This window comes from Sitophilus oryzae, unplaced genomic scaffold, assembly GCF_002938485.1.
Source record: "Sitophilus oryzae breed Bouriz unplaced genomic scaffold, Soryzae_2.0 scaffold_1218_pilon_pilon, whole genome shotgun sequence".
Classification (NCBI taxonomy): Eukaryota; Metazoa; Arthropoda; class Insecta; order Coleoptera; family Curculionidae; genus Sitophilus; species Sitophilus oryzae.
The window spans coordinates 1179969-1205054 of NW_022145858.1; the positions used below are offsets into that span (position 1 = coordinate 1179969).

The 25086-nt window shown below is 34.0% G+C and overlaps 3 protein-coding genes and 1 pseudogene across 5 annotated transcripts; 2 read left to right on the plus strand and 2 right to left on the minus strand.

Moving 5' to 3' along the window:
• Positions 1–54: 54 nt before the first annotated feature.
• Positions 55–9546, plus strand: LOC115874093 (annotated as a pseudogene).
• On the plus strand, positions 504–5178 carry LOC115874080. Its single transcript, XM_030889142.1, has 2 exons — positions 504–2032; positions 2093–5178. The coding sequence occupies exons 1-2, from the start codon at positions 1177–1179 to the stop codon at positions 3295–3297; spliced, it is 2061 nt and encodes a 686-aa protein (XP_030745002.1). The 5' UTR covers positions 504–1176; the 3' UTR covers positions 3298–5178.
• LOC115874081 lies at positions 3408–5081 on the minus strand. Of its 3 annotated transcripts, none has more exons than XM_030889144.1 (3): positions 4551–4928; positions 3590–4488; positions 3408–3538 (listed from the first exon to the last, which is right to left on the minus strand). In XM_030889144.1, the coding sequence occupies exons 1-2, from the start codon at positions 4908–4910 to the stop codon at positions 3592–3594; spliced, it is 1257 nt and encodes a 418-aa protein (XP_030745004.1). In that variant the 5' UTR covers positions 4911–4928; the 3' UTR covers positions 3408–3538; positions 3590–3591. The 3 variants fall into 3 exon arrangements, with proteins under 3 accessions (XP_030745004.1, XP_030745003.1, XP_030745005.1); XM_030889143.1 differs by lacking the exon at positions 3408–3538 and adding an exon at positions 4989–5081 and having other exon boundaries at positions 3556–4488; positions 4551–4931; XM_030889145.1 differs by lacking the exon at positions 3408–3538 and having other exon boundaries at positions 3556–4220; positions 4272–4488.
• A 7365-nt stretch (positions 9547–16911) lies between the features above and the next one.
• Positions 16912–17261, minus strand: LOC115874094. The gene has a single exon (XM_030889158.1). The coding sequence runs from the start codon at positions 17221–17223 to the stop codon at positions 16912–16914; it is 312 nt and encodes a 103-aa protein (XP_030745018.1). The 5' UTR covers positions 17224–17261.
• Between the last annotated feature and the right edge of the window lie 7825 nt (positions 17262–25086).

The window sequence follows — 25086 nt, forward strand, 5'->3', positions numbered from 1 at the left end:
GACGAAGAAAGCCGCGGTGGCGGATGAAAGAATTATTCAAAAAGCGACTACAGTATGGGAATAGACTTACAAGATATGGCATTTGAAGCAGTTGAAGATACCGTCAAAAATTTTATGCCGACTTCGAATACTTGTTGCATTAATTAGTCCTAAAGTACATACTACGCTAAAATAGCTTTTGTAATTGTAGTAATCAGTGCTGCTATTCCAAGGTGCTTGCAACATTACAGTACAGTTACACATTTGAGACAAGCGATTACTGTTAAGGAAAGATTAACCCTTACATTAAGATTTTTCACTACAGGAGATTCCATTACAAGTTTACAATATCTTTTCCGTGTGTCAAAGCAGTCTATATCGACTATTGTGCCAGATGTTTGTAATGCAATAATAGAGAGTCTTGTAGAATATGTAAAGGTAAGTCAAAACAAATAGATGAATAAAGTTCCTTTATTATTTATTTCGTTATATAAGCGTAAAAGATCACCAATATCGGAGGTTTCTCCACACTGCCCAGCTAACAAAGTTGTTCTATAAATTTAAGCTAATAGAACATTTATATCCTATTAAAGTTTTATAGATATATCTAGGACACTAAATTACTGTATTAATGGAGCATATGAGACTATTTTGTTTTCAAGAACTGAATTGTTCTTTAAACTCATTGCAAGAACGTTCTTAGGGCATATATTATAGAACAGTTATAAGACCAGTGTAAAATTTGCTCTATAAGGATGCTCTGTGACATAATTTTACAGCAACGTGCTTATAGAATCAAATTATTGTAAAGCCGATGCAAAATAGAGCTCAAAAGGACAAAACCACACCCTGTACAACTCTTATACAATTATCCCATAATGTCGCCTGTACAGTCTTAATAGAACTATTGTATAAGAGTTTGGTATGTGACGATTATGCTACGAATACCAAATAGCAAATATGGAAGCTGCTATCGAACTTAAAAGGGAGCAGCTCTATAAGGTTATTTTATAGAATAATAATGTAGTTCTTATACAATAATTATAAAGCAAATTTTTGTTTTTTCCATCTTTTTTGTTCCTTATAAAAACGCTACAGAATTAGGTACAATATCTCAATTATTATTGACTCCATTTTGTTTTAAGTGTACAGGTTTTGGGCAACGTCCGAGAGAACGTCTTGTTTAAAGTAGTAATAATGTCTTTTAGTGGTAAATGGAAGAAAGTAAAAAAAAGTGGGGCATTTCGGAGGCAAACGAAAAAAATTTATGAAAGTTTATTAAGCAATAGTGTTCATTTAAATCACTCTACCACTGCTACAAGTGATTTCCAAGAGGTTAAAGTGCCTGATAAAACAGTATTACAAGAAGACAGTGCCACAGTGAGCGAGGAAGAACAAAATACCATAAATTTCGACACAGAAAGGCAAAAAGATGGAGAAGAAATTATAAAAAGAAACGATTGGCTAATAGAGCTTCAAAATTTTGAAGAAGATGATTCAGTAATATCAGAATTAGAACAAAACGCCGAGTTTGCAAGAGATCTCCGGATGTGGGCGGTCAAATTTAATATCTCACATTCGGCGTTGAGGGATTTGTTTAAAGGAATTAACAAGCGTTTACCGGGTATTCTTCCTGCAGATCCAAGAACGTTTTTGGAGACTTGCCAAACTGTCATTATGACTAAGGTTGGAAGCGGCGATTACTGGCACCATGGTTTTGAGGCCTGTTTGAGGGAAGCTTTAACACCAATGCAAAACTTGCCAAAAATCATAAGTGTGAACATAAATGTGGATGGATTGCCTATTTACAAAAGTAGTAAAATTGAATTTTGGCCCATAGTTTTTAACATTTATGAGTTACCTCAAGTAAAACCTATGATCATCGGCATATATTGCGGTTCAGGAAAACCGTCCAGTTTAACGGCATTTTTACAACCATTTGTTACTGAAGCTCAAACAATCTTTTCGGAAGGACTCCTAATGAATGGAGTTCGAATTGATATCCAGCTGAGATGTTTTATATGCGACTCACCAGCCAGGGCGTTCATTAAAGGTAAGTAAAAATGTTTATAAACTGTGAATAAGTATAGTACTTTCACGTATCATTTTTTAGGTGTTGCAAACTTCAACAGTAAGCACGGGTGCTTAAAATGTACAACGGTCGGCGAATACTCTCATATTTCGCACACTGTGTTTTTTCCTAGAGCTGACTGCGAGAGAAGAACAAATGAAAATTTTCGTGCTAGACAATACGGGTCACATCATAAACAGGACTCTCCTTTACTCCTTTTGCCCATAGATATGATTAAGGATTTTCCCGTAGGAGACTCACTACATTTACTGGATTTGGGTGTCATGAAGAAATGTTTGTTAGGCTGGAGGGATGGCAGCTTTGGTAGCTACAAAACAAAATGGTGCGCCAGGGATATAGATAAAGTTTCAAAGTTTTTGGAAAAATGTAAAATGCCCTCCGAGTTCCATAGGTCTGTGCGTGGTTTGGACGTTTTATGTCACTGGAAAGGTACAGAATACCGCACATTTTTACATTACCTAGGAATAATTATACTCAAAGATGTCCTGGCCCCTGAAGTATACCTACATTTTCTACTTTTTTTCTGTGCGGTGACTATATGTTCATCAAATTTATATAAACATTTTCTGGATTTAGCAGAAACCTTACTCGATAATTATGTAGAATACTACAGAGACTTCTACGGGGAAGATTATATTACCAGCAACGTACATAATTTGACACATTTGGTTGAAGAAGTGAAAAATTTTGGTACATTGTCATCTTTTAATGCTTATCCCTTTGAAAACAAACTTTTTCAAATAAAAAAATTATTAAGAAATGGTAACTTACCTCTGGCACAAGTTGCTAAAAGGATAAGTGAAATAATAAAAATGGAAAATGCTCTCTTAAAAGAAAATCATTCTGTGGGTTTCCAACACTTTCCCAAATTAAAAAATGATAATGGTACAGGACATTTTTTTAAATTAGAGCTTAAAGAATATTCTTTGTCATCGGATTACCAAAATAAGTGGTTTTTAACTCAGAATAATAATGTTGTTACTTTCCATTATGCATTGTTAAATGATGAAGGAAAGACACTTATATATGGTTCCCCTGTAAAAGATTTGGCGGATGTTTTTGATGTGCCTATCAAATCATCTTATTTGAACATTTTTAAATCAAACCTAGTAGAATATAAATCTCCAAATCAATATTTAATATCTGAAATTAAGAGTAAGGTGGTTGCTATAGAATATAATGGAACAACTGTATTCTTTCCTTTATTACATTGTTTACAAAAATAAAATGTTAATACAGGTTTAACAACATAAAAAAAACGCGCCTTATACCTAAGATTATTATATTATTTGGAGAGTAAGTAAGTAAAGTAGTAAAGTAATTAGGAACTTTTTATGCTTACATATTAAAAAATACCTATGTAATATAACACAAACTAAAATAAACAGTATTCTTAAAAAAAATAAAACAATTTTCTTTTCTTTGGCATTGTAGCAATACTACTACAACTCCTAAAACCCAACCTTCCTAAAAACATTAATTTAAAATGTATCCACAATAGAATGATTCATACTTAACCATCAGTCACTTCGTTCTTCCACTTCATGGTCATGGTCCTCTTTATGCGGAACATCCCCGGAAATATCCTTAGAAGTGTCATTTTGAGATGCGATTTTTTTGGACCGCCTTTTAACCGTTGATGCGCGCGAAAAGTCGCTTTTGCTACGTCTCGTTGAGTTTCTAATTACATTTTTAAAAAATTCCTCGCAATCTTTATGCGTAAAACTTTTGTCTGACAACTGTATGACATTATAAAAAAGTAAGATAACGTTTTTGTACATTTTAAATGCCACTTTTTCTCTTTCGCCTCTTGCGCCACCAGCCCACGAACATAAGGTCATAAATTTTCTTGTAAACATTCTATCTACTAAAGTGAAGCTATTATTTACCCCATGACCATCTCCTCTTTTGCCACAGACGTAGCTTAGTTTCTCAGTCTTCTCTTTCATTATTTCTTTATCTCGTAAACTTTCTTCGAGTGCATCTAAGTCTTCAATGGTTTCAATTTGCTTTATAGAATCATTTTGGACAATGGGAGTTGCTTTTTTACAGGTGCAATTAATATTCGACACCTTCCCTGCCACTACATCCCCCATGGCCTCTAATTTGGATAACTGTTGCAATATTTTTAATTGATTTTCACTCGTTCCTAAATTTTGCAAAGTTTCAATAATTAAATTTTGGTTACTTATAATTATACTTTGATTCCCAAGAATGGTTGATAATGCGCTGGTTGGTAATACGTCATTTATCGTAGCAGTTAAACATGATGATTGTTCGACTGAATAATTGTTATCGCTTATTTGGTCTGCATTTATATACGAGTAGACAACGTTTTGTTCAGAACTGTCAGTAACTAAAGTATTTTCTGATGAGATGCCGTATTCAATAGTTTTAGATGTAGTCGCGTCTGCATCCTATAAAGTACAAAATTAAAATGCTTTATGCCTTCCATATGGAAAAAAACGGGAAAACTTACCGTGCAAACAGCCTTTATTGCCATTTCGTTAAAGTCATACCCAGATGTGCTTTTTTTGGGGAGCATAACTCTAACTCGTTTTGGCCTTGGTACTACCTCTGGTTCCTCTGACTCAGTTGAATCTTCTTTTTTAAGCATAGCTCGTAACTCCTTTTCAGCAGTTTCATATGTTTCCAATTCTCTTCTTTTCAATTTACAGCTCATTTGGAACCAGGAATCTTCAGGGATAGACGTCCCTATTTTAATAAGTTTTTCTGCCTTCATTTTTGGCCAAAAAAGTATCCCTTCTTGTTCCCAAGCCTGGGGGACTACGGTTAGTTGCTTAGAACCTTTTTCTATTGTCTCGACTATTTTATACATTTTTTGTTTGTTAAAACAATGCTAAAACAATAACTTAAACAAATAATTAATCTGGAATTATGCCTAATAACAACATACCTTTTATGAAATCACCGTTAAAAAATATCCTAAACAACTATAAACAGAAAGGCAACAGGTACCAAAATTGTACCAAAATATTGTTAAATAAGTTTTGAGGTTATGTTTACAAATATGTTGTCACATCACCACCTCCACACAAGGCCATCAACCTTTTTCAATATGGCGGAGATAGAAGTGCTTTATTTGGCGCGTATTTTAAACCCTGTTTTATTTTATTTCCAAATAGACATTTTTCACACAATGTCGGGTTAGATTACGTAATATTTCTAAGTTCTAAGAAAAGAGTCTAAAGTTCTCCACATAAGTATGGAATTTTTTGTATTATTACTTTTATGAAAACATCAGTTAGTTACTTTTTATAAAATGGTCTGCTTTCTCAAAAAATAGGTAGTGTTAAAATATTCAAACTTGAAGTACCATGTATAGGGTGTTCAAAATCATCGGAAAAAGAAATAACCAGAAATATATGACAGAAAATAGCGATATACAGTACGTCTGTTCGTTCTGTAGCTACGGGGTATCCGTGAGAGGGGAAACGAAATTCTCTCGATGTTTTTCGTAAAAAATTAGACGGCGCGTCCCATCAATAAAAATTCGACAAATTTGCAAGTAGCCAATAAAATGAGTGGGCGGAGCGATTTGCGGTGACGTACTCGTCAAGTCGACGTATAAAATATATTGCTGTTTATTTAAATGTTTTTTGTCCGCATTCCTTTCATAGACACAGATCCAGCAGACGTACTGTAAACTAAATATTCAATTCCAAACACTTACCTACCATAGTTTAGAATTTACTGAACGTTTAATAAATATATACTATTATGGACAGTATAGGAAGTTACTTGTCTTAGTAAAAGCCTTGGTAAATGCTCTTGGAATTATAAACTACACTGGCTTGGATCAAATAATATGGAATAGTTTTTCTATGTTTTGCAGCATTACACTAATGGGAATAACTTTAAACTATAATAGGTGAGGATAACTAAAAAATATAATATGTGTTTCAAGATTTTATATAGAAAAAAAAACTAAATACCTTTTTGGGGGTTCGTAAGTAAAACTAACGCTTAGCTTAGTTTTCTTTACTCTTTCTCATTACATAGGGCATTGTGGTAAAGACGTAATTCCTTTTTTTTGCATAGTTTTTCAATAAAATATTGGATATTCTGAACAAGATGGATTTAATAATAAATTCTGACGTATGTGAGGGTCAGTTGTGACCTAAAAAAAGACTTACATCCAGGCCATTTATATTTTCAAATGTCAATGTTGTCAATATCTTTCTGTGATCTTTTCGATGTAAAAAGCTTGATTCTTTTTCCAATATTTTACTTATAGTGAAGTAAGTGTAAGCAGTAGCCATAAATACATCCTCACTAGAGTAACAGAGGCTTTTACCACTACCGGCCTTTCAGGCTAAAGGTAAACAATTTAATAATGCGCTGCCTTCGCCGCCATATTTGCCTTGCCCATATCATGTTGATTGGCCTTGAGTCCAGGTGGTGGTGTGTATATTTGCATGAAATGAAACGTTTAAATAGCCTAAAGTTCTATAAAGGTTCCTGTAACTTACAGTTACAGAATTAAATTGTTCTGTTATAGTTCTGTTATTGCATCAACATCATCGTGCTCACATGCTGTCAATAGTGTCAATCAACGTAAATCTAAACTTCTGCAGTGTTGCCACTTTGATATATAATATGTAATGTAATACATATACAATACATGAATTAATTAACCATGTGACATTCAAATCAATATAGCTATAAGAATGTAGGTATTTAGGGCACTTAATTGGTAATTTAATAGGTCATCCTTGTTGTTAAGGAAAAACTTACCGTAACCATGAAATATGACAACATGACGGATATTAATTATTAATATTTTATATTGTATAGTAGCTACTTATGAAGCATATTTGCTCTTTAACCATTGCTATTGACACAAAAATGTCATATTATCAAGAATCCATGTTGTTAGTACAAACGAGGCCTTTTTCTGGCGGCCATTTTGTGAAGAAAAGGGAAAAATTGTGTTTACTAGCATATTTCTAATAAAGGATCAACGATAAAGGTGGAAAGCTTTTTATTATTACTGAGAAAGATATTAGGATAAAAACTTTACTTTTTATTTTTGATTTTTAGTTTTTTTTTACCATATAAAATTTCCAGAACTATGAAAATAGTAAGATAAATTGAGAGCGCGTCAAAAATATGTTATTATTACCCACATATTTCACCATAAAACTTGTTTCGCATTAAAATTGTCTTTCTTGACTCCACAAACCAACTTATAAAAATGTGTAATGACTTTTCAGATTATATTTTATTGTTTTAGGGTGTCCATTTTAATTTCCGACCAGGTAGTAGTGCAGCGTTATAGTTTTGTTTATAGTTATACCAAACAGAAATACTAAAACGATTTAAACATTTTTAAATATAGTACCATGCAACAAAATAATTGCATAATGAAAGTTTATGCACACTTTAAGAATATTAAACTAAAAGTTCTTTTGTAGTCCTTTTGCTATACCAGTAGGTACTCTAAGACAGCAGTTTCGAACTGGTACAGAAATTTTATAGGATTGTTTTGTAACCATTGTTTTAAAAGTTCTGTAAGACATCTTAGAATGTTTATACAACAATTCTATAAATGTTTTCTGCAGAAGTAAGAAAACAATTAAAAGGCTAAAAAGTTCTATAAAACGGTGCCCATTTCTATCGTACAAGTGTTCTAACAACGTTTTAAAAATGTTCTTAGAACAAACACTATTCTATAAAAATTGCTCTGGAAACGTTCTTACGATTTTTATAGAACATCAAATTGTTACCTGGGTGGCTATCAGTTTCTTCTGTTATTATATTTGGTTGATGTGCAGCCACTGAAGCTGTAACTGATGAGGCAGGTGAAGATAATAGCGTCGAATCTGATACCTGTGTAGAAGATCCCACGCAGGAGTTTGTATATGCTGGGGATTGCTGTGGAGGATAGTATCCATAATTAAGTAAGGGCAGCCTTCTTATATCAGCATCAAAAATTATGTTATTAATAGTCTCTTTTACATACGCAAGTGTTCGTGAATCATATTTCCTCAGTTCATTACCGACATGTTGACCATATGTGAAATAGGGATCCTTGTTATCAACTGCGCTATTCTGTAAAAGAGTAAATGCTTTGTCCAGCATAGGATCTTTAATCACGGTGGAATTTTGTGCTGTACTGAATTATGCTTTTCTTTGAAACTGGAGTCTGCAGCTTTGGTACTGAAGGTGCCAGAGTGTTTTGAAGCCCACTGGAGCCTGCGCTAGGAATTTCCAATATTTAGCAGATCTTCAACTTGAGATTGCTACTGCGTAGGGACCTCTACTTCGTCCTATAACAAAAAAAATCGTTTACATTTATATTTTTTTCAAACTTGCGTCACTTATGAATAGATGAATTATTGTAAGTGCTTCAGTTTTAATTCTTTTATTGAACTTTACAATTGCAGGTGCCATCTACGTCAGCTAGAGTGGCTGACTGTTGCGAAAGATTTTGAAGAGGGATGGGATTTTCCACATGCTATCGGGGCAATGGATGGGAAGCACGTTATTTATTTATTTATTTATTCTACAACACTCTACAGCTTACGCCAATTACAGAGTGGGTTACACACAAAAAAAATTCAATACAAAATAATTAAATTAAACAAAAAATAACATCAATGAGAAAAAATACATATCAATGAAAAAAAAACAACAACAATATAAACCAAGAAAAACCACTAAACTGAACTAACAACCGAAACCAAACTGCAGCTGAAAATATCAAAATTACACTGATATAAATTATATGCATCCTGCATACGTTTCAATGGCGAATATTTACTTACATTTGTGCGCGAGGAGGCCACATAAAATGTAGAGCTATACCGAGAGCTACGTGGGACCAGAAAATTGATTTGACTGAGAACATCCGGACTATCAATTTCATTATGTAATAACTTGTATAAAAATTTCAGCTCTGAATTTGTCCGTCGAACCTCCAAGGAATCTAGAGAATGTTTCTGCAATAAAGAGCTGTGACAGCAGCCAATTTGCGGGTAAACCCCATCGGTTCTTAAACTCAGATATTTCAGAAAACGACGCTGTACCTGCTCGAGATCATTAATATGCCGCATAAAACGGCGACCATACAATTGATGCATACTCTACATTTATATTTTTTTCAAAGTTGCGTCACTTATGAATAGATGAATTATTGTAAGTGCTTCAGTTTTAATTCTTTTATTGAACTTTACAATTGCAGGTGCCATCTACCGAAGAAGAGTGGCTGACTATTGCGAAAGATTTTGAAGAGGGGTGGGATTTTCCACATGCTATCGGGGCAATGGATGGGAAGCCACGTTATGTTGCAAGCACCTTGGAATAGCAGCACTGATTACTACAATTACAAAAGCTATTTTAGCGTAGTGTTGTTTGCTTTAGTTGATGCAGATTACAACTTCATGTACGTAGATGTAGGCTGTCAAGGATGCATTTCCGATGGCGGAGTGTTCAAAAATACGACTTTGTAAAGAAGACTGGAAAGTAACTCATTAAACATCTCATCTCCATGTGCTTTGCAACCTCCAGGATCAAATAATGAGCCAAAGGCTCATTATCGGAATCACAATCGCTTTCTTGATCGGGAATTCCCACAGATCCTGAACATTTTTTTGCAGAGGAAAGAGACTGGTACCATTCGTGAAATTCGGGAGAAATTGCACCATTTTTGCACAGTTTTAAAAGAACTCCTTTTTTCTTTGTTTTATTGGTAACAAGTTTCATACAATTTTTTTAATTGTTTTGGAGGGGCTGGTGGTCTGCCTCTTCCCTTGATTTTTATAACTTTATATTCACTGCTATGTTCATACTTATATTCGATTATATCAGCATGTTTTCGGCCATGCTTTCCTTTGAGTAACGTAAACTCTTAATCAGCAACCAATTAACTGTGTTCCTCTCAATGTCCTTAGATCTGTTTTTTATGAGCAATGCCGACAAAGCTTTTAAATCATAAAATTCATTGAATTTTAGTTCTCTGACATGGTATGGTTCACTCTGTCTATTACGATTCCTTTTGGATCTTGCTATATGGAAGATATTCAGCCAATCTTGAATGGTATAATTCTGGTATAATAATTATGGTAATTATTATATCGTATAATAATTATAAAAACACAAAAAAAACTGTGCGGAAACTTTTTATTTTATATAAAAAATGTTCTGACTTTAGAATAGCCGAAATCAGTTACATTTATGCTAGTTGTTCTGTTGAATTTTAGACATATTTTCCACTATAAAAACTCCAAAAGAAATGTGCGGAATAGCCGGGGAGGTTGGCACAGTTTGTAGTGCGTTAGTGCTTTACAAACCACGTATCTTTAGCTAACGTTAAATACGGACGACTTTTTGTTCTTTCTAATATCTATAAAATCCTAAATCGCTTTCAGAATGATAATGTGAAAACAATTCCGGCTTACTAGTATGACCCTTGCATTTTGTCCTGCAATAAGGTCTAACACGAATCAATCCATTGTCAATGGAAAACTGAAATGCTTCATGTCGTGTTCTTAGCAAATGCGATTTTTTCATAATTATTCGAGACATTTCAAATATAAACTGTAAGCAAAGCGAAAGGAAGTAAGTGTACAAGCAATATACAAAGTATCTTCTGACTACTAAAATTTCATTCCTACACCGTAGTAATATAAAAAATGTTTTACCAGCATTCAGACCGTGTTAGCATCTCAAAAAAATCTACGGAATTTTGTCTCTTTCATGTTTTATAACGAATAGTGATCCTCTTCGCGACCTTTAACACAGATCAATGAATAATATCTATTCTTAATGCTATAACATGCACACCATTTTTTAAAAAGTAGGCAGTTTATACAATAATATATTCGCCTTATATTATCTATTCTACAAGAATTGTTATTCCTCCGAAAGATGTTTTACCCCACCCAGCACCCCTATTAGCTCCCGGGTCCCGTAAGCTTCTAAACTGAAAAATGTATGAATAACAAAGTGCACAAAATAACATTGACACTTTTTTTATATTTCTATGCTCGTACAGGCTCGTATAAAACAAAATAAAAGTTCATTTTTCATGTAACTGATTTCGGCTATTCTAAAGTCACAGCATTTTTTCATGTAATATAAAAATAAAAAATTTCCGACACTTTTTTGTGTTTTTATGTTTAGAAAAATGTCTAAAACACACCCCGAAGACTAGTTCTGATGTAATAGATTTCGGCTATACTAAAGTCCGAAAAATGAAAACGACGCAGGAAAATTTTTGTATATTTGTACTCCTAACGCCTTCTAGAACGCATATATAAAGTCATTTTTTATATAACAGATTTCGGCTAAACGAAAGTTGAGCCCTGGAATTGGTTATTTTTTCTATTAATGTCTTCCAGGCAAGAAAATCTACAATTCAAAATTTTTAGAGACCATGCTTTCATCCATTTATAAAGTGTTTTATTCAATCTTTTTCTTCATATTCAAATCCTTTTCTTCAAATTCAATCTGTTTTCTATGCTCATCAGTTAAATGAACTTTTAATCCTACATTATAACGAAAAGAATTGTTACAGTTTCTCTCTAAACACTTGTGTAATGGATCAAGAATTGGGCATCATTCTAAACTTATATTTATTAATAATATTACGTTTTTCGTCGGTTCCGTGTGGATAGAAAGTCACAATTTATTTAAGCACAATTTATTTAACACTAATTAACAAAAACAATAACGATTAAAAGACTTAAAGAACTATTTATAACTTATTTACAATTTATCTAATTATTTATCTAACAGAAGTTTATTTTGAATTAGCGCGGCGATTGTAACTCTACGCGTCGATCGGTTATTTATCTCTGTCTTCCTTAGGCCCCGGCGTCTGCTTATATAGGAGAGAAACAGACAATCCAGATTTGTCTAGTCAATTCTTATTCGTTCTTAGAACGTCGGCATCGCTGGGCGTATGAGTCATAGGCGAGTGGCCAGGCCTAAGGCTGAGGTCACACGGCACGGGTCCGCAACAATAATTAAACAATATTCTATTATTTGCATAGTAACTAATATTGCATATCGACGAGACCCAGTTTCGGGGGTTCATCGCTCTTTGCGAAATATGCAATAATGCTTTGTAAGCATTTCGTCAACACCCCTTATTACTTTTGTACTAATTTATGATTATTCACTCAACAGATGTATTAAACTATACTTGGTTTTACTGGCTATGATCCCATCCCTTTAAACTTGTACATATATTTTGATTTATCATACGACACAATCTTGGGCTTTAGATAATGTATTTTCTTTCTATGTTTATTTAAATTGGATTGATTAGAATAAAACTAATCACAAATTGCACAAATAACACTCATTGTACTGTAATATTGATATTGTACTCTTTATTGTGACTTTATTGTTCCAAAGCGACGCGACGGCAGGAGAATAGATAAATTAGTATTTTTACGGAAATAATCTAAAAAAACACTTAAAACAGTAAACAAAAACAGAATGTCTAGAATGACGTCATTGACAGGTCGGCCATATTTGCTGGAAGGCAAGCAGAATCGATTGGCTTCATTTAAAATACCCGCTTTGGATTGTAAACTTCGTAATTTATGGAGATTTTTTGGGACTTTTGTTAATTTTGAATAATACTTTGATCAGTTATAATACCTTCATTTTGTTGTGTTGTTAACTGCGCGATGTGAGGAGAAAGGGATAAAGTATCGTTTTTTCGATTCCCGGCTGTTTTAAAGAATAGAGGAGAAAATCTTCAAGCTCTATCAGAAGAAAGGCGAAATAGAATAATATATTATAAGCAGAAAAAAACATATTTTTCATTTTAAATATAATTTATTTTCAACAGTGCTTTTTTTACTAAAAAAATATTCATAACAAAGACAATATAAAAATTTGTCATGATAATACACTTGAGATTCCCGAGAATATACCTTGATGTCTCACAACATGAGTTTGTAATATAGGTACACAATAATGCATGTAATTTGATCTTACTATTACTTTTTAACTGATCTAAATTACAAAATTCTGTTACAATACAAAACATAAATATTGATATATATTTTGGAGAAAAATAGAAACAAAGGTTTGTTCAATGTTTGGAAGAGGGTGGGTGGTAAAAGCAACTAGTTAAAAAAATATTATTGCCTACAGTTAGGACAAAACCAATATGTATCTGGTACTAGTAATATATTAACAAAATCAAAATGAAACCATTGACTAGAACAATCATCATTATCACATATTAACATGGGTCGCCCATCATCTGGTTTCTTGCAAAGACACCATAAATTCATTTTTGCCATTCCACCTTTTTCCGTAAAATACCTAGAGAGAAGTTAAAGTTTTATCACATAATTATAAAATTTTAAGGCCTTTGATATATTTTCCAAGCAAAAATTATCATAATTTATTCTCTCAGCATATAAATAATTTTTTGACCAAATAACAAAATCACAAAATTTTCGCTTAGTAACAAACATGAATCTGGTAAAAATAACAATGTTGCCTATCTAAGACTAATTGCCCGTCTGAGGATATAAGGCATGTATTTTTTTATCTGCAAAATCCTGCAGAGTTATTTCATCATTATTCAATAAATATGGACACTTAACTTCTAAACACCCTAACCCACAACAATCACATGATATCAACCCATTTGGAGAAGCGCTTAATTCAGGATGGTCCATAGAAATAATCAGGCCACAAGTACCTAATGAAAAGTTTTCATGTTGTGTCTTTATATTATCCTCATAAGCTTTAATTGCCGTTTTTTCGTGTTTTAATCCATAGCTTTTGAATGAAAGAGGACTTTCTCTGGATAACAGATGCCTTCCAACACAGTTAGGGATGGATTTTCTAATGAAGTTCTACATACTGATTTGAACTTTGATGCTGTGATTCGCCCTGCTCGATATTTAAACCAGAGAAGACTTTTAGATTGTTCCTTAGTATTTTTTCAATCAATTGAATTTCTTCGGAAGTTATATTTAAACTAATAACTTGGGAAGCCACTATCAGCTCTTCATAAGGCTGGTTATAAAAACTCTCATCATACTAAGTTCCTAAACCCCTTGGCATATTACATGGCTCACTTATTGTCACTTCCTGGAGCTTGCGCAAAAGAGTACACATTTCTTCATGTTCGATTGGTGAAATAGTGTTTTGAGCCAAAGTTCGAGTTGCTTGAACTTCTCTAGTATTCTCTAAGTTCATTTGATTTATTGGTACCATATCCACAGTTTTTAATGATGGAACTGGCCAAGTTGATAATTTAGAAGTACAAGCAGCCTGCTCATCTGTGGTGTTTGGGCGAGCATGAAGGTAAAAAAGTGTGACTGCGACATGTGTACACATTTCACCCAATCCAGATTTCAGTTTGAATTTTTATTTATTAGTTGTATCGCCAGCATGAGTCCAATTCATATATTGAAGGAACTGAAATAACATTCTTTCTTTTCGTTTTTTTAGTTTTAAACAAACGCCTCCGCAATTCAATTTTTTTATTTGCCGGAATGGCAGATCCACTAGTAGATGGTAGAGAATATTTTGATTGCTGACTTTTCCGAATAGCATCTAGAGTTGACTCGATAGGAGCAATTATTTTATCGATTGCCTCTACTTCCTCCAATGTATGAGAACCATCAATAAGTCGCTGTATCTTCTGAATGAGTTTCTATTTTTTCTTCACATACAGCTTCAGTGCTTGTTTTCATAGTACTCACTGATGTGACAAGATTTTTAGTTTCTTCTACTCTTTCTGCGTCAGTTTCATCAATTACCAAGTCACCTAGAAAAATGTTATGTTGAAGAAAATGTGTCCAACTAACAAACTGAATGAATATTTTTTTTATTTTTGAATAAAAAGACATTCGTCTTTTTTGGTACTAAAAAGAGCCAAATTTGATCCTTCAAAAATATATTTAAAAAGGGTTAAACCAGCTGGTTCAATATTTCTGTCTGTTAACCAATTATTTTTGTAAAAGTTGTAGAGTTCCGTTTTGTTTCTCCAGCGGGGCTCTAGGTAAAGTTTAGAAGAGGACTTTCTACAATAATGAGATTCTAGCTTTAGTAAATTGGCAAAAAAATCTCAAACTGATTTGTTTTTCGCATTATTTCTTAAATGTTTTTCTTTATCAAAATCGTTACCATTAGTTTTTGCATTAGATTTTTGGGTTTCAGGTGAATAAAGACTTTTATTTAACCAGAAAGTGATGGTTCTCTATAGACACACAAAGCGTGTTGCAAAACAACGTTTTGCATACTCTTACCTTGTCCTCTTTGTTATCAAAAAAAATGAATAGGAGCATGTTCTTCGGCTCTCTCCTTTAGATTTTCGGTTCTGGCCCATTTGACACTTGAGGCAATCGCTCTTCCACTGACAAATATTTTCTTTTCTTCCCAGGTGAAACTACAGAATTGTTTAAATATCTTTTGTCTCTCTTCTTCTCCTATGTTATAACATTTAAACGTGTTTTTTTCTTGACTTTCCTTCTTTACACGAGCACCTAATTTTTAAGTTTCTTTCGTTCTTATGCACCACAAACCTTCCTTTCCATACGAGGCCACTTCTTGCCTCTTCTTCTTGTTAGCGTTATATTCCCAGTCTTGACTGTCACTCAATCTATTTTTCTTTCTTTTGCGTTTGGTATTCACAGTATGTGAGAATGAGCAAAATATTACAATCTAAAATCTAAAAGTAACACCAGATTTCAGTTTGAATTTTTACTATTAGTTGTATCGCCAGCATGGGTCCAATTCATTTGTTGAAGGAACTGAAATAACATTCTTTCTTTTCGTTTTTTAAGTTTTGAACAAACGCCTCCGCAATTCAATTTTTTTATTTGCCGGAATGGCATATCCACTAGTAGATGGTAGAGAATATTTTGATTGCTGACTTTTTCGAATAGCATCTAGAGTTGACTCGATAGGAGCAATTATTTTCTCAATTGCCTCTACTTCCTCCAATGTATGAGAACCATCAATAAGTCGCTGTATCTTCTGAATGAGTTTCTGTTTTTTTTTCACATACAGCTTCAGTGCTTCCTTTCATAGTACTCACTGATGTCACAAGATTTTTAGTTTCTTCTACTCTTTCTGCGTCAGTTTCATCAATTACCAAGTCACCTAGAAAAATGTTATGTTGAAGAAAATGTATCCAACTATATAACAAACTGAATGAATGTTTTTTTTTATTTTTGAATAAAAAGACATTCGTCTTTTTTGGTACTAAAAAAAGCTAAATTTGATTCTTCAAAAATATATTTAAAAAGGGTTAATCCAGCTGGTTCAATATTTCTGTCTGTTAACCAATCATTTTTGTAAAAGTCGTAGAGTTCCGTTTTGTTTCTCCAGCGGGGCTCTAGGTAAAGTTTAGAAGAGGACTTTCTACAATAATGAGATTCTAGCTTTGCGAAATTGGCAAAAAAATCTCAAACTGATTTGTGTTTCGCATTATTTCTTAAATGTTTTTCTTTGTCAAAATCGATACCATCAGTTTTTGCATTAGATTTTTGGGTTTCAGGTGAACAAAGACTTTTATTTAACCAGAAAGTGATGGTTCTTATAGACACACAAAGCGTGTTGCAAAACAACGTTTTGCATACTCTTACCCTGTCCTTTTTGTTATCCAAAAAAAAAAATAGGAGCATGTTCTTCGGCTCTCCCCTTCCGATTTTCGGTTTCTGGCCCTTTTGACACTTGAGGCAATCGCTCTTCCACTGACAAATATTTTCTTTTCGTCCCAGGGTGAAACTACAGAATTTTTTAAATATCTTTTGTCTTATCTTCTTCTCCTATGTTATAACATATAAACGTGTCTTTTCTTGACTTTCCTTCTTTACACGAGCACCTAATTTTTAACTTTCTTTCGTTCTTATGCACCACAAACCTTGCATCCCATACGAGGCCACTTCTTGCTTCTTCTTCTTAGCGTTATATTCCCAGTCTTGACTGTCACTGAATATATTTTTCTTTCTTTTGCGTTTGTTATTCTCATCATCTAAGGCACCATTTTCTTCTTCCTCCTCTGAGCTGCTCTCTCTTTCCATTAAGATTTCATCTTCATTTAATCCAGAATCTTCTTTTTCGTCAGCAGTATAGGTCTCAAATGATGGAACTCCTGATTCACTTGCATTAATGCCTTTAGAGACATCACTAAAACCTGACATAGTACCTAGGTTGCAGATAAAAGCATCCAAACCATTGGTGTTATCCGCTAATTTACAAAAATTTATTAAAATCGGTTTTAGAAGTATGAATTTTGTGCAGACGTTCCTTACGTAACGTAATTTAGCACTAAGAAGCAATTACGTAATATAAGAAACGCCTGCGCAGAATTTATATACCACAAAATTAGTATACCACAGAATTTAATATCACTCTTATCACTTAGGGGTATAAAAAATAGATAACGTATTCCCAGACCTACTGAATATACATACAAAATTTTATCAAAATCGGTCAAGCCGTTTCGGAGATGGTAACAAAAAATTAAAAAAAACAACCCCTATTAAAAATAGGGGATTACCGTAGAGCGGTGGAAATTTAGGGTTGTTTGTATTTATTAATGCCAAATAAAAAGATATTTTTTTTAAATAAGAAAAATTTGGGTGGGCTACCCTTATCACTTAAGGGTATAAAAATAGATATCAACCTATTCTCAGACCTACTCAATATACATATAAAATTTCATCAAAATCGGTCAAGCGTTTCGGGAGATTGCAACAAAAAATTTAAAAAACAACCCCTATTAAAAAATAGGGGATGACCGTAGAACGGTGAAAATTTAGGGTTGTTTGTATTTATTAATGCCAAATAAAAGATTAAAAACATTTTTTTCTTTTCAATCTATCTTTTTTTCAAAATCGATGATCGATTTTATTTATACAGTTTTACAGGTTTTTTTACTTGTTAGAATAAGAACAAACAGTTTAGTTTTGCTTGAATATTTGTTTACTGTGCATCTCTAGATCTAGTAAAAAGCCATCTAGCAATGAATTGAAAATTTAGTATAAGTGAATTAATGAATATAAGTATATAAGAACCGAGCAGTTGCCACCTTCAACGACTCTCCGTTTTTATGTCTGAAAAACCACCCAAGCTGGCTTATTTTAAATATAAATTCGATAATCGATATCGGGAATTCGGAATCGGGGAAATCGAGATTGGTGTTTGCGCTTTGAATATGTTATAGACTGAAGCTTTGTCTACAAAGTTGTTTAAAATTTATAGTGATATAATTTCCCGGGATGAAAATACGGACTTTTCCGTGAATGTCTGCATCGCGTCTCCGTGCGGTCTCGCATTACCGCAAGAAAATGACCAACCACTCACCATAGCTAAAAACTGACCATGAATTCGTTTTCTGCAACCATAAATTAGTATATGAACGAATTTTCAAGGAAATCGACGTTCCGAAAACATCACAATCAGTAGAACGATATTAAATAGGGATTTTAGCCGCTTCAGTTATACATTACTCAATTTTGAAATTCCATAAGAGAAAAACATGACGAGCTGGTCCAACTGTACACTTTCATCAGTATATCTCTATCTATCTCACTAAATTCACCTATTAAATCCTCGATTCTGGAAAAGTTTTGATAAAGTTTTAGTAATAAAAAATGATAGAGATAAGAGATGACAGAGATATGACAGGTATCAACGCACCTTTCTAACTAACATTTCTTTAGCAACCCACTGTTTAGCCAGTTTAACACCGAAATAGGGATGTACGATTCGAATCGATTTTAATCGAAGATCGATCTTTTTACCCAAAAGATCGATTAAAATCGATCGATTTTTATCAAACGATCTTTTGGTAGAATCGATCTTTTTTTCAAAATCGAAGATCGATTTTATTTATACAGTTTTACAGGTTTATTTACTTGTTAGAATAAGAACAAACACTTTAGTTTTGCCTGAATATTTGTTTACTGTGCATCTCTAGATCTAATAAAAAGGCATCTAGCAATGAATTGAAAAATTAAGTATAAGTGGTCGCTGCCGCATGCGCTATGTTTGTTTATCACTTTGATATCAGATGTCAGATTTTTGTCGGTGATTCCCATATTTTTATATTTTACACCGAGCGGTTTGATTTGGCCGCATTTCATTTTTTTTCCATTCATTTTTTTTTCATTACCGCAACAAAATGACCACCCACTCACCATAGCCAAAAACTGACCACGAATTCGTTTTCTGCAACCATAAATTAGTATATGAACGAATTTTCAAGGAAATCGACGTTCCGAAAACATCACAATCAGTAGAACGATATTAAATAGGGATTTCAGCCGCTTCAGTTATACATTAATCAATTTTGAAATTCCATAAGAGAAAAACATGCCGAGATTGGTGTTTGCGCTTTTAATATGTTATAGACTGAAGCTTTGTCCACAAAGTTGTTTAAAATTTATAGTGATATAATTTTCCGGGATGAAAATACGGACTCTTCCGTGAAGGTCTGCATCGCGTCACCGAGCGGTCTCGCATTACCGCAAGAAAATGACCAACCACTCACCATAGCTAAAAACTGACTACGAGTTCGTTTTCTACGACCATAAATTAGTATAAGAACGAATTTTCAAGGCAATCGACGCGCGACGTTCAGAAAACATCACAATCAGTAGAACGATATTAAATAGGGATTTCAGCCGCTTCAGTTATGCATTAATCAATTTTGAAATTCCATAAGAGAAAAACATGACGAGATTGGTGTTTGCGCTTTTAATATGTTATAGACTGAGGCTTTGTCTACAAAGTTGTTTATCATAACTGTGTATTAATTTAGTTAATAAAAATTATCAATTTTGTGTCATACTTTGACTATTTTTATTTTGTTACATTTCTAACCCACAAGTATCTTAAAAAAAAGTTAAATTGACTTGAGAGAAAGTTGTTTGAGGAAAAAACGCCGTTTGATGTTTTTAGAATTATTCCAGGTATAAATAACTCTTGAATTTATTCCCACTATATTTAGCAAAGTGAAAAATATGGTTAGGGGCCATCGTCTGATATTTCGTGAGGTGTTATATGAAGCACATAACTTATCGACAGTGTCAACTCCGCTTTTTGATGTGTTGTAGTCTGTAATGATTACGGGCTTATATTTCTCCCCAGTTGAGCATCTCCCCTATTGCATCATCGTGGTGCATCGTGCTTAGCAAAATAACATTTTTTCCTTTTTTAGGGACATAGGATAAAACTGTAATTTTTTCTTGAAAGCCAAAAACGGATGAACACTCGTTACGTTGCTTGGTTTCTATAAATATTGGAGCAAATTCTTTTTTATTTTTACGAACCGTTCCCAATACAGTGAGGTTATGATTCTGTACCAAATCCAAAGCTAGTGGCAAACTGGCAAACCAGTTGTCCATTGTGATATTTCGGACACTGCCAGTGATCGGAGTAATCAATCTTTTGACAACCAAATCTGGGGAATAACTTAATGCAAATGGACCAGCCGGCTGCTTGCCTAAATATACCTCCATATTTGATACATAAAACGTTTTGCCATAGTAAAAATTTTCAATCCATATTTTGAAGCTTTATTGGGCACATACTGCCTAAAAGGACATCTTCCTCTGAAAGCTGGTAACATCTCATCAATTGTTACGTATTCTGAGTTAGTATAATTTTTGCTGCATAATGTCGTGAACTGTTCAAAAACAGATCTTATAGGAGCAAACTTATCGAGGTACTTTCTTTCGTCAAGACTATTTAGATCATCAAAGCGTAAACAAGTCAGTAAAAATCGGAATCTTTGCAGGCTCATCGCGGCACGGAATACCTCGACACCAGTTCCATCAGTCTGCCATAGTCGTCAAGATTCAGACGATTTGCTTTGTAAATATCAGCCAAATACAGAAGTCCTATCACAGCTTTCACCTCGGATGCGTTAGTGTCTTTGGTTCTTGAATATTCTTTGTATGTTCCCTTTTTCTTTTGAATACAAATATTGGTGCACTCTACTATTATTGCGATTAGATCGGGAGTAAAAAAACACGATCAACATTGCAAAATTGACATGGCATTCTTCGCAGGACATTTTGGGCCAGGAAGAGGCCTATGAGATCTAGGAGGGCCTATGAGCCGGGGAAGAGGCCTATGAGAGATATGGGCCTATGAGATCTTGTACGAACATTTAATTTTGGTTTCTCTTTCAACCATCTTGTTTTTTTATCCCTTCCAATCAAATAATTACCTGCACTTTCTTCCAGTTCATTTTCTTCGGCACTCTGCTCACTATCCGTGTCCTGGTCATATTTTCAAGATGATCTTCCTCCTCGTCTTCGCTTCCGGAAAACTCTATAAAATCCTCATCGGGCTCAAACGCGTCTTGTTCCATCCCGCGCTGCACTTCTTCCATGTATTTTTCTAATAATTTTTGTTCTTTCTGATAACTATTGTGCGACATAATTAATCTACAAAAAATGTAAATTACTAGTTAGTAAAACAATACTTTATTGTGACAATATTTACCTGTGAAATACTCCAATAAAGCGAAAATCAAATTAATATATATTAGTTACGTTATTAGTGCGGTGGGGTGTGTTAAAAGCTGGGCTGCAAATTGGGGTTTCAGGCTTCCCTTTGCTGCTTTTATTTTCCATAATTGATTTTCGTTTCTTCATCATTTTTTTTATCTACTGGGTTGCACACGGTGTCTCGCTGCATCGTTTGCTTCCTGTTTTTTTGTGTTTTGGGATCGGTCTCATCGCTTCCTGAATCCTTACCGTACTGATAAGGCCTGAAGGCAGTAACATCAGTGTACACTAGTGTAGGTGTGTTTGTGTGAGTGCCAATTTACGCGAGGGGAAATGAAAGACATTCAATATTGCAAATTTTTCACTTAAAAACGCATAAACGTTGTCATATAAAATAATGTGGCCAGTTTGCAAAGTGGTTACATTAGGTTTTTTTTGTATGTATTTCGCTTCTGGAGATAGCTACAGAAACATAGCCAACAACTATAGAATGGGGGATCGAACAGTAGCTAAAATAGTAAATGAGGTATCTGTTGCAATATGAAACCAGTGTATTTTTTTTATTAATTGCACTAACAAAATACTAATATTACCGAAAGTTGGGGCATGTTCGATAATCAAATTAGGTGCACTTAGAATAATATTGCAAGTCAATAACATTTTGATGAATTTCTTGAAATGAGGATTCTTCAATTATGTTATTTTTATATATTTTGACCTACCCTCTGTATCAAGTAGTATACATATACTACTTGACTTGCAAGCATTATAAGTGCACCTAGTATGATTATCGAACATGCACCTACTTTCGGCAATATAAATATTTATAAAATATTAATAAGAATCCCATATGTTACACACTAAAATAGCCACATGGTATTTAATCCGTAAAGTAGTTAATAAGAGAGACAAGCTCAGAAGGTTCACGGCGGCGTGGAAATACGTTTCTTCGGACTACGTGCTGTGATTGTAGGGACATTTTATTGGTCTGCTCATACATTGACATAAAAAACAGGTACAAATAGTCCTTAGGAGCTATTCTTTCTTCCAATCTTTTTCTTTCTTCCTTTCTTTGTTTTGCCCGTTCTTCGCGTTGCTCAATGGTTTTCTTTAATAAGCTGTCAATATCGACTTTTTTCACCTTCTTTGATTGGGACGGTGGCGGTGTAGGAGGTTAGCAGGCTCATAATTTGCAGGCGAATTACCTGTATCATCCTCATCCGTATCAACGTTGGAATTTTGTGGTAAAACCGATGCTTCATCATTCTCCACGTTGTTAGCAGGGTCATCAGAATGTAGGCTTTCAAATTCGATATGTTGCTCTTCTTCACTAGGTGTTTCAGAACGATCTTCGACATCATTGGTATCAAGGTTTTCATTCACCATATACCGCAACAAGAATTCCATTTGAGTTGGTTGGATTCCATACAGGTTGTCTCAGAACTAAGATCCATACCAAAGCTATATATTTTCTTATGGAACACCCGGTATTTTATTTAATTTTTGGATTCTTGGGCCCAAAAAAAGACATTTATTATAAGGGTTAAATATGTTTCAAATCATTGGTTTTTGAGATATTTAAAAATATTTAAATATGTATGCGACAAGAGAATTGATTATCAATACCCTGTACATTACTTTTCAGAATTAATTCTTGTGCGTTGAGTTTAAAGGCAAAAAAATACACTTTACTGAAAAATGTTATTGCTTCCTGAAATTTATACAGGGGTACCAAAAATTAGTTATTTATTTTAAGGATTTATTTTACATAAAAACTTTGTTATTTCAAATGCAACACCCTGTATTTTTTGAAATAAATCGAAGCAGATTAAAATGCTCTTTCAAACTATTTTAGGGTTTCCTATACCTATCTCAGATTTTGAATAAAAAGCGACTTTTAAATAAAATGGTAATCAAGATAGCTGGTATCGCCATGGCAATTTTCTAGTGACAGTTAGTAACTATTTTCAAAATCGATATTAGTTTATAGACTTTATTTAAATCTCTACCAGTTTACTTTTATTTAATTGACCTACAATAGTTTGATAAATAATATTTATTAATAATATTTATGTATTTATTATTCTATTAAGAAAAACGAAGAAGTAGTTCTTTATTTTATTTTACGATAACTTGTAGATATATGAATTTTTTATAAAAGAGCCAATTACGGCAAATTAAATTTCTGTACTTCCAACGACAGGTTTCTGCCTAATAGTTTTTTTATAAACTACACTGCCAATTCTGCAAAATAGGAAATAGGACAAGTAGTTTTTCAAAGGAACGCTTATCAGGAAGATTCCTATTTGGATATCTTTGAGCATTAGCTTTTGAGGCAAACAAAATTACTAGTAACATATCCATTATATATCAACGTATAGGGAACACCCCCACGTTTGTGACAAAAACGCGGGCGGAAGTATTAGATTTAACAGGGAGTGCTAGTGTAACTAGTTCCGTGAAATATTGGAGGGTCTCAACGGAACCTTCCCTATCAGATCACAGAATCATCGAGTTCAAATTAGGAGGAATCATACTCCAAACTGAAATTCGAAGGAATCCAAGAAAAACCGATTGGGAACTATACCACACCAATCTCGTAGACAACCTGGACCAAATAGATGCAGGTAGGGCTAGGAACCACCTGTATCTAGAATGGTACGCAAAGGAAGTCAGTGGTGCAATATTGGATGCATATGAATCTAGTTGCCCCACAAGTAAGGGCATACAAAAAAGTAACAACTGGTGGAACAAAAAGCTGGAAATCTTAGATCGGAGGTCCGACGACTCTTCAACAGAGCCAAACCCAGCGGCGGATGGCAGCTCTACGCCGAGAAATTAACTGAGTATAATAAGGAGATTAGAAGGACAAAGCGGTCTGACTTCAGATGCTTTTGCGAAAACATCACTTCAACTACTTATGCAGCTAGGCTACACAAAGCTATGGCCAAGAGTGGACCCATCCCCAACATGGCACTTAAGAAACCTGACGGAAGCTGCACGGAAGGAGATGAAGAGAGAGCTAACCTCCTACTTCATACACACTTTCCAGGTAGCATATCTATTGATACGCAAGTAGCTCCGACCGAACCCCACAATCCTCGCAGGGAAGACTGGGAGACGGCCAAGCTAGTAATAACAGAACAAAAACTGAAATGGGCTATTGACACCTTTCAGCCTTATAAAACAGCAGGAATAGATGGGATTTTTCCTGCCCTTCTAAAGAAGGGTCAGGAAATAGCTACACTCCATCTATTAAACATTACAAGAAGCAGCTTAGCGATGGGATATATACCAACCATCTGGAGAAGAGCGAAAGTCATCTTCATACCCAAAATAGGCAAAACTGACTGGGCTAACCCCAAATCATTTAGGCCTATTAGTCTCACATCGTTCATATTAAAAAGGATGGAGAAAGTAGTGGACAACCATATTAGAGTAAATCATCTACAGGTTAAACCACTGCACGATAGTCAGCATGCATATAGTGCGGGCAGATCCACAGAAACTGCTCTGTACCAGTTAACTGAGCTAATACAGGCA